This window comes from Coregonus clupeaformis, chromosome 10, assembly GCF_020615455.1.
Source record: "Coregonus clupeaformis isolate EN_2021a chromosome 10, ASM2061545v1, whole genome shotgun sequence".
NCBI lineage: Eukaryota > Metazoa > Chordata > Actinopteri > Salmoniformes > Salmonidae > Coregonus > Coregonus clupeaformis.
In genome coordinates, this window is record NC_059201.1 from 61,198,737 (window position 1) to 61,212,685 (window position 13,949).

The window sequence follows — 13,949 nt, forward strand, 5'->3', positions numbered from 1 at the left end:
TTACTAAGAGAAGGAGGTTGTTGGCCAAGATCTCATGATACATGGCCCCATCCATTCTCCCCTCAATACGGTGCAGTCATCCTGTCCCCTTTGCAGAAAAGCATCCCCAAATAATGATGTTTCCACCTCCATGCTTCACGGTTGGGATGGTGTTCTTGGGGTTGTACTCATCCTTCTTCTTCCTCCAAACACGGCGAGTGGAGTTTAGACCAAAAAGCTATATTTTTGTCTCATCAGACCACATGACCTTCTCCCATTCCTCCTCTGGATCATCCAGATGGTCATTGGCAAACTTCAGACGGGCCTGGACATGCGCTGGCTTGAGCAGGGGGACCTTGCGTGCGCTGCAGGATTTTAATCCATGACGGCGTAGTGTGTTACTAATGGTTTTCTTTGAGACTGTGGTCCCAGCTCTCTTCAGGTCATTGACCAGGTCCTGCTGTGTAGTTCTGGGCTGATCCCTTACCTTCCTCATGATCATTGATGCCCCACGAGGTGAGATCTTGCATGGAGCCCCAGACCGAGGGTGATTGACCGTCATCTTGAACTTCTTCCATTTTCTAATAATTGCGCCAACAGTTGTTGCCGTCTCACCAAGCTGCTTGCCTATTGTCCTGTAGCCCATCCCAGCCTTGTGCAGGTCTACAATTTTATCCCTGATGTCCTTACACAGCTCTCTGGTCTTGGCCATTGTGGAGAGGTTGGAGTCTGTTTGATTGAGTGTGTGGACAGGTGTCTTTTATACAGGTAACGAGTTCAAACAGGTGCAGTTAATACAGGTAATGAGTGGAGAACAGGAGGGCTTCTTAAAGAAAAACTAACAGGTCTGTGAGAGCTGGAATTCTTACTGGTTGGTAGGTGATCAAATACTTATGTCATGCAATAAAATGCTAATTAATTACATATAAATCATACAATGTGATTTTCTGGATTTTTGTTTTACATTCCGTCTCTCACAGTTGAAGTGTACCTATGATAAAAATTACAGACCACTACATGCTTTGTAAGTAGGAAAACCTGCAAAATCGGCAGTGTATCAAATACTTGTTCTCCCCACTGTATACTTACTATCTACACCTTATGGACAGAGTTAATTTTACAATAATTCTATTATATATATATATATATAATGTATTTATTTTTTGCTCCTGAACTTCTACTCTCAACCTCTCCGATCATTTTCATGATGTCCATCCGGTTTGCTTCTATATGCCATATCTTTCTAACTGTGCTCTTTCCCAAAAGCTCCCAACATACAACCTATATACTTATTATGGACACAGTATGCTTACATTATTAGCTATCTTTGTTATTATTTGTTGTTATTTGTTATTTGTCCCATCCTTCAACTCTATTCAATACCTCCCATCTATCTCTTAACACCATCCATATAGGATTTCTATTTGCCATATATATTTCAACAGTACTGTGATGTTTTACAACAGTTCTGAACCTTTCTATTCTCATTGCTTCTACAGATTGTGAATTAAAAATAAACATTTTTGCTAAAAGTATTATTATATTATTGATTGATTGACTATGACTTTTCAGATCACCCAGTAATGCTATCTGCAAGGTTAGCTCCAGGTAAATATTGCAATCCTTTAGCCATTCCTGGACCTGTGTCCAATAACAAGCTACAAATGGACAGAACCAAAACAAATGATCTAATGATTCTGTCTCTTCACAGCAAAATCTGCAGAGCTGGGAAGATTGTATCCCCCATATAAATAACATTCTATTGGTAGCAAGAATTTTATATAATGATTTAAATTGAAAGATTCTAATTTTTGAATCCGGTGTTGTTTTGCGTGTCAGTTCATAAACACTATGCCATGGGATCGGTACGTCAAAGATCTCTTCCCAACTATTTTGCAATCTATATGGGACGGCTGTCAATCCTTTGGTCCTTAAGTGAAACTGATATACTTTTTTAGTTATCACAGTTTTCCTTAACCAATTATGTTCTTTAATGCAAGGCCGACAGACAAGTTCCTTACTTTCTCCCCCTTCCACTTTCCTCTTCCACTTTTGCGGTAAGGCTGCAATTATTTGGTTGTAATTTTGGGTAGAGCAGACATTTCCATATGTTTTTGTTAGCTGCATGTGCGACATATCTCCACCAGTCCTACCGATGATATCATTTACGAAGATTATACCTTTTTTAAACATTCTGTCAAAAAATAAAGGTTTTTTGTCAATTAGTATATTTGAATTTAACCACAATATTTGTTGCATTATTTGTTCTGTCGTTTCTGGAGGATTAAATTGAAATTGCAACCAACTTTCTATGGCTTGTTTTAGAAATAGTGATATTTGGGAGATGATTTCCTTTTCAAGTAACTGCAAATGAGTTGTTGTAATCTGAATAAAGGGAAAAAGGCCTTTCTTGAACATTGGGTGAGACAATCTTACTAATTTGCTTGGGAACCAGTTCGGGTTTAAGTATAACTTTTGTATGACTGAAGCTTTTAGTGATAGGTCTAATGCTTTAATATTTAATAATTTCTGTCCTCCGAATTCATATTCATTATATAAATATGCCCTTTTAATTTTGTCTGGCTTGCCGTTCCAAATAAAATTGAATATTTTTTTCTCATATAATTTAAAAAACTGTTTGCTAGGCGTAGGCAAGACCATAAGCAAATAGGTAAACTGAGATAATACTAAAGAGTTAATCAGGGTGATTTTTCCACAAATTGACAGGTATTTTCCTTTCCATGGTAGTAAGATCTTATCTATTTTTGCTAACTTTCTATTAAAATGTATTGAAGTGAGATCATTTATTTCCTTTGGGATATGTATTCCGAGTATATCCACATCACCATCAGACCATTTTATTGGTAAACTACATGGTAATGTAAAAATTGTATTTTCTAGTGATCCAATACGGAATATAGTACATTTGTCATAATTTGGTTGTAATCCAGAGAGGTTAGAAAATGTATCTAGATCCTCTATGAGGCTGTGGAGGGATTCTAGTTGTGGATTTAAAAGAAAACATGAATCATCAGCGTACAATGACACCTTTGTTTTTAAGCCCTGTATTTCTAATCCTCTGATATTATTATTGGATCTGATTTTAATAGCTAACATCTCGATGGCCACAATAAATAGATATGCCGATAGTGGACAACCTTGTTTCACTCCTCTTGACAGTTTTTTGTTTCACTCCTCTTGACAGTTTAAAACTTTCTGAGAAATAGCCATTATTTACTATTTTACACCTAGGGGTACTATACATGATTTTGACCCATTTTATAAGAGATTCTCCAAAATTGAAATGCTCCAGGCATTTATATATAAACCCCAGTCTAATTTTATCAAATGCCTTTTCGAAGTCTGCTATGAATAGCAGGCATGGTTTCCCATATTTTCCATAGTGTTCTATTGTTTCCAATACTTGCCTTATATTATCTCCAATGTATCTTCAATGTAAAAAACCTGTCTGATTAGAATGAATAATATCCGACAATACCTTTTTAATTCTATGCGCTATACATTTTGCTAGGATTTTTGCATCTTCTTGAGTGTCAGATAATCTACCATTTACATAGGAGTGGTTAAAACATGCTAATAACGGTCCTCTTAGTATATCAAAAAAGGTTTGGTATACCTCGACTGGTATGCCATCCAACCCTGGAGTTTTCCCAGACTTAAAGTCTTTAACTGCATCCAGAAGTTCATCCTCTGTAATTTCACCTTCACATGAGTCTTTCTGTGTGGCTGTTAATTTGACATTATCAATAGAAAATAAATCTCTACAATTAGCTTCAGTTAGAGGAGATGTAGGCGACTGAAAAGAAAACATATGCTTAAAGTACTTTGTTTCTTCCTTCAAAATATCATTTGGTGAATTATGGGTGACTCCGTCAATTGTAACCAGTTTCATTAAGTTATTTTTGGTAGCATTCCTATGTTGAAGATTAGAAAAGAATTTTGTGCATTTTCCCCCATATTCCATCCAGTTTGCTTTATTTTTATAATATATTACACTTGATCTTTCTTGAATAAGTTTCTCCATTTCTTTTTGTTTTTCCTCTAATTTATTCTGAGCCTCTATGTTACAGTTTTTATTGCCATCTATCTGTTCTGTTAGACTTTCTATTTCCTTTCTTAGTATAAACTCTTTTGACCTAAATTGCTTTTGTTTTCGAGATGAGTACTGAATTGCATGGCCTCTAAAGGCACATTTAAAGGTGTCCCATACAATAAGGGGATTCGCTGTACCTATGTTATGTTGGAAAAAGTCAGTTATAAATTCCTTTGTTCTAATTATAAATAAATTATCATCCAATAGGCTTTGATTAAATTTCCAATATCCTCACCCACGTGGAAATTCAGTAAGAGTAATGTATATGCCTATTATATGATGGTCCGACCGCATTCTGTCCCCTATCAACACTTTTTAAACTTTTGGTGCCAATGAGAATGAGATAAGAAAGAAGTCAAGACGACTAGCTTGATTCAGTCTCCGCCATGTATATCTCACTAGATCAGTATATTTAAGCCTCCATATATCTACTAATTCTAATGTATCCATGACATTCACAATTTCCTTAAGAGCATGTGGGTGATTGTTTGTGGTGTGATTTCCTTTACGGTCCATTGAGCTATTTAAAACAGTATTATAATCCCCCACCATAACAATATTGTCTTGAATTGCTTGCAGGCTTGATAATAAATTATATATATATATATATATATATATATATATATATATATATATATATATATATATATAGTCAAATAATTGTGGATCATCATTATTTGGTCCGTAAAGGTTAATGAGCCATATCTGTTTATGGTCCAATAACATATTTAAAATAATCCATCTACCTTGCATATCTATTTTGACAATTTGCACATTCGGATCGAAATTACTATTAATTAATATCATCACCCCTTTTGAATTTCTTTGCCCATGGGAGAAGTATATTCCCCCCCCCCCCCATTATTTTTTCCACGCTACTTCATCTCGAATTGTTGAATGAGTTTCCTGTATACAATAGATATTATATTCCTTCTCTTTGAGCCATGTAAATATTGTTCTTCTTTTGTTATTATCAGCTAAGCCATTACAATTATAACTGGCTATACTTATTTCAGCATAATGAGATACAAGTTTCAAGTCTATTTATCATTATATATATATATATATATATATATATATATATATATATATATATATATATATATATATATATATATATATATATGTTTGTAAATTTACCAATAAAAAATATGGTCGTTGTCCTGTTAGAAGGTGAACCTTCGCCCCAGTCTGAGGTCCTGAGCGCTCTGGAGCAGGTTTTCATCAAGGATCTCTGTACTTTGCTCCGTTAATCTTTGCCTCGATCCTGACTAGTCTCCCAGTCCCTGCTGCTGAAAAACGTCACCACAGCATGATGCTGCCACCACCATGCTTCACCATAGGGATGGTGCCAGGTTTCCTCCAGACGTGATGCTTGGCATTCAGGCCAAAGAGTTCAATCTTGGTTTCATCAGACCAGAGAATCTTGTTTCTCATGGTCTGAGTCTCTTTAGGTGCCTTTTGGCAAACTCAAAGCAGGCTGTCATGTGCCTTTTACTGAGGAGTGGCTTCCGTCTGGCCACTTTACCATAAAGGCCTGATTGGTGGAGTGCTGCAGAGATGGTTGTCCTTCTGGAAGGTTCTCCCATCTCCACAGAGGAACTCTGGAGCTCTGTCAGAGTAACCATTGGGTTCTTGGTCACCTCCCTGACCAAGGCCCTTCTACCCCAACTGCTCAGTTTGGCCGGGCGGCCAGCTCTAGGAAGAGTCTTGGTGGTTTAAAAACTTCTTCCATTTAAGAATGATGGAGGCCACAGTGTTCTATGCTGCAGAAATTCTGGAGAAGGTCTGTATGGAGGAGGGGCCAAAATCCCTGCTGCAGTGTGTGCAAACCTGGTCAAGACCTATAGGAAATGTATGATCTCTGTAATTGCAAACAAAGGTTTCTGTACCAAATATTAAGTTCTGCTTTTCTGATGTATCAAATACTTATGTCATGCAATAAAATGCAAATTAATTACTTAAAAATCATACAATGTGATTTTCAGGATTTTTGTTTTAGATTCCGTCTCTCACAGTTGAAGTGTACCTATGATAAAAAATTACAGACCTCTACATGCTTTGTAAGTAGGAAAACCTGCAAAATCGGCAGTGTGTCAAATACTTGTTCTCCCCACTGTACATGTACATATTACCTCAATTACCTCGACTAACCAGTACCCCCTGCATATAGCCTCGCTACTGTTATTTTTTCTGTTATTTTAATGCTTTTACTTAACACTTATTTTTCTTAAAACTACATTGTTGGTTAAGGGCTTGTAAGTAAGCATTTCACTGTAAGGTCTACACCTGTTATTTATGTTGCTCATTTGCACCCCAGTATCTCTATTTGCACATCTATCATTCCAGTGTTAATACTAATTGTAATTATTTTTGCACTATGGCCTATTTATTGCCTTAACTCCATAACTTGCTACATTTGCACACATTGTATAGATATATATATATATATATATTCTATTTTGTTTTACCACATATGTAACTCTGTTGTTGTTTTTAATCGCACTGCTTTGCTTTATCTTGGCCAGGTCGCAGTTGTAAATGAGAACTTGTTCTCAACTGGCTTACCTGGTTAAATAAAGGTTACATTTTTAAAAAAAAATGTGTATGTGACAAATACAATTTCATTTGATTTGTATCCCTTAAATTGGTACATGACTCTCACTAACGGGTGCAACAAATATAGCCTCTTACAAGACACACCTCAAAATATGTTAATGGTTCAGAAATAACATTACCAGGCACCCACTAGTGTGAATTCTGTAAAACCCATTTACTGTATTTTACTGTGCATTCTACCATGTTTTACTGTTGAAATTACAGAAACATCTTACAATTGAATAGCATATGTACATGTAAACGTGAAACAACGCAACATTAAACATTTCGTCCCTTGGGCCAATTAGTGATAAAAATTCAAGCTCAAAAACGCGACAGGATATATGCTTGTTCAAAGTTAAGAATTACAATTGATTACTATAGCGCCTCCATTGGGCCAAATCAGTAATTTTTGTACATGCCGGATCTCTATGGCAAGATGCATAATTCACCTAAGTTTAGTCAGAGTCGGGCCAGTGGTGTCTGAGATATCGCGTGTGACTAATGTACATACAGACAGACAGATCCATAGTCCTCCGTCTGATTTCATTGTGGGGGACAACAAAATGGTGCTAATATACTGTTAATACAGCAGGACCTAGACGAATTTAGCTCTAGGAATGACGAGAGCTTTTTGAAAGCCTGTTCTTATGAGCGTGCCTCTGTGTGCAGGTGTCCCTACAGCCATGCTGGAGCCTACACGGCCGCTGCCCACCTTGCCCGCTCGCCGAACCCACCCCACCTCGGAGAGGAAACACGACCGTCAGTCCCGCCCGCCACGTCCACCCTCCGATGACAGGCCCTATTTCCCCAATGGCAAACCCAACATCTGTGATGGCAACTTCAACACCGTGGCCTTCTTCAGACGCGAGATGTTTGTCTTTAAGGTGAGACCAATGATTTTACATTTTTAGTCATTTAGCAGACGCTCTTATCCAGAGTGACTTACAGATAGTGAGTGCATACATTTTCATACTGACCCCCCCCCCCATGGGAAACGAACCCACAACCCTGGCGTTGCAAGCGTCATGCTCTACCAACTGAGCTACAGGGGACTACGTATATAAACCCTGGATTGCTGATGCTATGTATTGGCCAATGAGACATTGAATCCAACGGTTGACCATATTGGCACTCCTCAGAAAAGCAGTCCTCCATAGAAATGAATGGAATTCTACAGTATTTCATTTAAATGTGTCAAGGACAAAATTACATGTTTTTATATAATTCTCATTTTGATGTTTAGCTCACATAATATCATTTAAAAGTATGCATTAAGGTGTCTGTAATAAAATGAATATGGCAAAAACAAAATGTAGACATTTGTAAATGCAGCTTCCAAAATATTTTTTACACTGCCGGGGGAGTGCCAAGATGGAGGCACGCTGACTTCAAAACAGTGCCCCCTGTGAGTCATCTAGTGTATGTATAAATCATTGGGTGAGACTGCCTTTATAAGGCGAACTTTACAAAGTGTAACATTAAGTCTGTGTAGTGTGGGACAATCCTTTTATAATTTGGGGTGGCAGGTAGCCTAGTGGTTAGAGTGTTGGGATAGTAAGCGAAGGTTGATTGTTTAAATCCCCAAGAGTGGAATTATCTGCCGTTCTTCCCTTGAGCAAGGCAGTTAACCCCCACAACAACTGCTCCCTGGGTGCCGATGATGTCGATTAAGGCAACCCCCCTCGCACCTCTCTGATTCAGAGGGGTTGGGTTAAATGCGGAAGACACATTTCGTTCCCGACTCATCGCTCTCACCATCAATGGCAAAATGTGTCAGTGCCATTTTTCTCCAAGAGTGGTTAAATATCTAACCCATTCAATTTGTTCTTCATTTCATGTGCCTTGGTTGGTAGTATAGGGTTTTCTTTTACCGGACTCACATAAGATGGACAACACCACCATATTGAATCTTCTGTTTGACTTAAGGGTTTCAGCAATGCTGAAGAGCTTCTCACACTGTAGGGAGCGCTTCGATTTTGCAAGGGTACCAACAACGTGCCAAAGCATTGGTTCTCTGGTTATTATTAATACATCTAGTATGAGTTTGGATTCTAGTATTTCTGTCGTATTTAGGTGTATAACCTTGCTCTTCAGATCACTTTTTACAGTAACAAGCTTAATCAGTAGCCTGTTTCGCACTCAATTGGCCTCCCCCCCCAATCACCAAGTTAGTCACCAGATAATGTGCTTTAACAAAACATATTTTTTTTAAAGACAAGTATCAATGCAAGTTTATTTCATCCTGAGCAGTGTGTAGACAAACCTAGTTTGATGGATTTGATCTTTGCCTAAATGTCTTAAAAAGGTCACTCCTCCGCTATCTGATGAATGTTAACACACATCAATAAACCCTGGCCTTTATTGATACAAACTGTATATTCCTGTTTAGGAGCTCCTTTTTGGAGGCTTGTTTAAGGTGTATGAATGCACACACAGTAAGTTTACTTACTACAGCATAGGTTGTTACATGTTCAGTGTTCATAAACAAATCAATAGAAAATGTAACCATTTACATGAATTGAATAATTATTAGTAACCCCTGCCCCTTTGATCACAATGGAATATTTAGTCACATTTGGATGATAGTTGACTTATACCAGAATAACCATAATGGTAAAACCGCTAAGTAAGTACCGTACTATGTAGTAATGACACTACTATTGACTAACACAGTTAACACTGATTAAGCCTATGGGAATCCTGGATTAAATAGCATGCGCAATGGAGAATCTGTAAGTGCTTTTCGCAATAACTATTATACACTAATATGTTTCTGTAATTTCAACAGTAAAACACAGTAGAATGCACAGTAAAATACCTTAAAATGTGTTTTAGAACATTAATTATGGTGCATTGTGGGGAAATGTTGTGGGCTGGGAAGGAGTCTCTAGTACATTAACATATTTTAAGAAGTGTCTTGTAAGAGGCTATATTTGTTGCACCTGTGACTGAGAATGCTCTACCCCCACAGAATACAGTAATATACTGTATTTTAGGAATTCTATAAACCTTGTCCTGAAAATCTACAACAACTTACTGGCCAATTGCTGCCAGTAATTTACTGTAATTCAAAAAACAGTACCATACTGCATTTTTGGAGCACTACAAATCTTTTGAACACTAGCGGGTGCATGACGTTGTTTCTGACTAACATACACTACATAGCCAAAAGGATGTGGACACCCCTTCAAATTAGTGGAGTCGGCCATTTCACCTACACCCGTTCCTGAGAGGTGTATAAAATCGAGCACACAACCATGCAATCTCCATAGACAATCATTGGCTGTAGAATGGCCCGTACTGAAGAGCTCAGTGACTTTCAACGTGGCACCATCATAGGATGCCACCTTTCCAACAAGTCAGTTCGTCAAATGTATGCCCTGTTAGAGCTGCCCCGGTCAACTATAAGTGCTGTTAACCTCCCGAGTGGCGCAGTGGTCTAAGGCACTGCATCGCAGTGCTAGTCTGTGCCACTAGAGATCCTGGTTCGAATCCAGGCTCTGTCGTAGCCGGCCGCGACCGGGAGACCCATGGGGCGGCGCACAATTGGCCCAGCGTCGTCCAGGGTAGGGGAGGGAATGGCCGGCAGGGATGTAGCTCAGTTGGTAGAGCATGGCGTTTGCAACGCCAGGGTTGTGGGTTCGATTCCCACGGGGGGCCAGTATGAAAAATAAAAAATTTATAATGTATGCACTCACTAACTGTAAGTCGCTCTGGATAAGAGCGTCTGCTAAATGACTAAAATGTAAATGTAAAATGTTATTGTGAAGTGGAAACGTCTAGGAGCTACAACTGCTCAGCCGCGAAGTGGTAGGCCGCACAAGCTCACAGAACGGGACCGCAGAGTGCTGAAGCACGTAAAAATCATCTGTCCTCGGTTGCAACACTCACTACCGAGTTCCAAAGTACCTCTGGAAGCAACGTCAGCACAAGAACGGTTCGTCGGGAGCTTCATGAAATGGGTTTCCATGGCCGAGCAGCCGCACACAAGTCTAAGATCAACATGAGCAATGCCAAGCGTCGACAGGAGTGGTGTAAAGCTCACCACCATAGGACTCTGGAGCAGTGGAAACACGTTCTCTGGAGTGATGAATCACGCTTCAGCATCTGGCAGTCCAACGGACGAATTTGGGTTTGGCAGATGCCAGGAGAACGCTACCTACCCGAATGCATAGTGCCAACTGTAAAGTTTGGTGGAGGAGGAATAATGGTGATGAGCTGTTTTTCATGGTTCAGGCTAGGCCCCTTAGTTCCAGTGAAGGGAAATCTTAACGCTACAGCATGCAATGCCATTCTAGATGATTCTGTGCTTCTAACGTTGTGGCAACAGTTTGGGGAAGGCCCGTTCCTGTTTCAGCATGACAATGCCCTCGTGCACAAAGCGAGGTCCATACAGAAATGGTTTGTCGAGATCGGTGTGGAAGAACTTAACTGGCCTGCACAGAGCACGGACCTCAACCCCATTGAACACCTTTGTCCCCACAGCAATGTTCCAACATTTAGCCTTCCTAGAAGAGTGGAGGCTGTTATAGCAGCAAAGGGGGGACCAATTCCATATTAATGCGTATGATTTTGGAATTAGATGTTCGACGAGCAGGTGTCCACATACTTTTGACTATGTAGTGTATTTTGAGGTGTGTCTTGTAAAAGGCTATATTTGTTGACCGGTTAGTGAGAATGCTGTACGAGTTTAACTCATATTTATTTTAACAGGGAATTGATATTGAGACCTAGGTCTCTTTTACAAATGCGTTGAGTGTGTGTGTGTGTGTGTGTAATATAGAGATATACACACACATTATACCCAACATAATACAGTTGAAGTCGGAGGTTTACATACACTTAGGTTGGAGTCATTAAAACCTGTTTTTCAACCACTACACACATTTTATGTTAACAAACTCTAGTTTTGGCAAGTCGGTTAGGACATCTACTTTGTGCATGACAAGTACTTTTTCCAACAATTGTTTACAGACAGATTATTTCACTGTATCACAATTCCAGTGGGTCAGAAGTTTACATACACCAAGTTGACTGTGCCTTTAAAGAGCTTGGGAAATTCCAGAAAATGATGTCATGGCTTTAGAAGCTTCTGATAGGCTAATTGACATAATTTGAGTCAATTGGAGGTGTACCTGTGGATGTATTTCAAGGCCAACCTTCAAACTCAGTGCCTCTTTGATTGACATCATGGGAAAATCAAAAGAAATCAGCCAAGACCTCAGAAAAATAATTGTAGACATCGACAAGTCTGGTTCATCCTTGGGAGCAATTTCCAAACGCCTGAAGGTACCACGTTCATCTGTACAAACAATAGTACACAAGTATAAACCCCATGTGACCACGCAGCCGTCATACCGCTCAGGAAGGAGACGCGTTCTGTCTCCTAGAGATGAACGTACTTTGGTGCGAAAAGTGCAAATCAATCCCAGAACAACAGCAAAGGACCTTGTGAAGATTCTGGAGGAAACAGTTACAAAAGTATCTATATCCACAGTAAAACGAGTCCTATATCGACATAACCTGAAAGACCGCTCAGCAAGGAAGAAGCCACTGCTCCAAAACCACCATAAAAAAGCCAGACTACGGTTTGCAACTGCACATGGGGACAAAGATCGTACTTTTAGGAGAAATGTCCTCTGGTCTGATGAAACAAAAATATAACTGTTTGACCATCGTTATGTTTGGAGGAAAAAGGGGGTGCTTGCAAGCTGAATAACCCCATCCCAACAGTGAAGCACGGGGGTGGTAGCATCATGCTGTGGGGGTGCTTTGCTGCAGGAGGGACTGGTGCAATTCACAATTAGTATTTGGTAGCATTGCCTTAAAATTGTTTAACTTGGGTCAAACGTTTCGGCTAGTCTTCCACAACAAGTTGGGTGAATTTTGGCCCATTCCTCCTGACAGAGCTGGTGTAACTGAGTCAGTTTTGTAGGCCTCCTTGCTCGCACACGCTTTTTCAGTTCTGCCCACAAATTTTCTATAGGATTGAGGTCAGGGATTTGTGATGGCCACTCCAATACCTTGACTGTTGTCCTTAAGTCCATTTGGAAGACCCATTTGCGACCAAGTTTTAACTTCTTGACTGATGTCTTGAGATGTTGCTTCAATAAAGCCACATAATTTTCTTTCCTCATGATGCCATCTATTTTGTGAAGTGCACCAGTCCCTCCTGCAGCAAAGCACCCCCACAGCATGATGCTGCCACCCCCGTGCTTCACGGTTGGGATGGTGTTCTTCAGCTTGCAAGCACCCCCTTTTTCCTCCAAATATAACGACAGTCATTATGGCCAAACAGATCCATTTTTGTTTCTGTCTAAACAATTGTTGGAAAAATTACATGTCATGAACAAAGTAGATGTCCTAACCGACTTGCCAAAATTATAGGTTGTTAATAAGAAATTCACACACATACCTCTGATTATTCAGCAAGTTTCCCCCATCAGCATCCAGCCCGATATCATTGTGAATAGGCATAGAGGTTCTTACAAAGAGATAGCCCGCTGAAATAAAATGGTGATTAAATGCATCCATGATTTTTATTATTTTTATTTCACCTTTATTTAACCAGGTAAGCCAGTTGAGAACAAGTTCTCATTTAAAGTGCGACCTGGCCAAGAAAAATTAAAGCAGTGCAATAAAAACAGAGTTACATATGGGGTAAAACAAAACATAAAGTCAAAAATACAACATGTAGCAAGTTATGGAGGTAAGGCAATAAATAGGCCATAGTGCAAAATAATTACAATTAGTATTAACACTGCAATGATAGATGTGCAAGAGATGATGTGCAAATAGAGATACTGGGGTGCAAATGAGCAAAATAAATAACAATATGGGGATGAGGTAGTTGGGTGGGCTAATTTCAGATGGGCTGTGTACAGGTGCAGTGATCGGTAAGGTGCTCTGACAACTGATGCTTAAAGTTAGTGAGGGAGATAAGAGTCTCCAGCTTCAGAGATTTTTGCAGTTCGTTCCAGTCATTGGCAGCAGAGAACTGGAAGGAATGGCGGCCAAAGGAGGTGTTGGCTTTGGGGATGACCAGTGAGATATACCTGCTGGAGCGCATACTACGGGTGGATGTTGCTATGATGACCATTGAGTTAAGATAAGGCGGGGATTTGCCTAGCAGTGATTTATAGATGGCCTGGAGCCAGTGGGTTTGGCGACAAATATGTAGTGAAGACCAGCCAACAAGAGCGTACAGGTCACAGTGGTGGGTAGTATATGGGGCTTTGGTGACAAAACGGATGGC

The 13,949-nt window shown here is 39.5% G+C and overlaps 1 protein-coding gene across 2 annotated transcripts in view; it reads left to right on the forward strand.

The window, feature by feature from the left end:
• mmp24 (matrix metallopeptidase 24) overlaps positions 1 to 13,949 on the forward strand; it is a 105,877-nt gene that overhangs the window by 67,032 nt on the left and 24,896 nt on the right. The window contains exon 6 of one of the 2 annotated variants that reach the window (XM_041888849.2): positions 7,364 to 7,578. In XM_041888849.2, coding sequence (XP_041744783.1) covers positions 7,364 to 7,578 — 215 coding nt within the window. The remainder of the gene's footprint in view (positions 1 to 7,363; positions 7,579 to 13,949) is intronic. The other variant, XM_041888850.2, reaches the window with a different exon arrangement.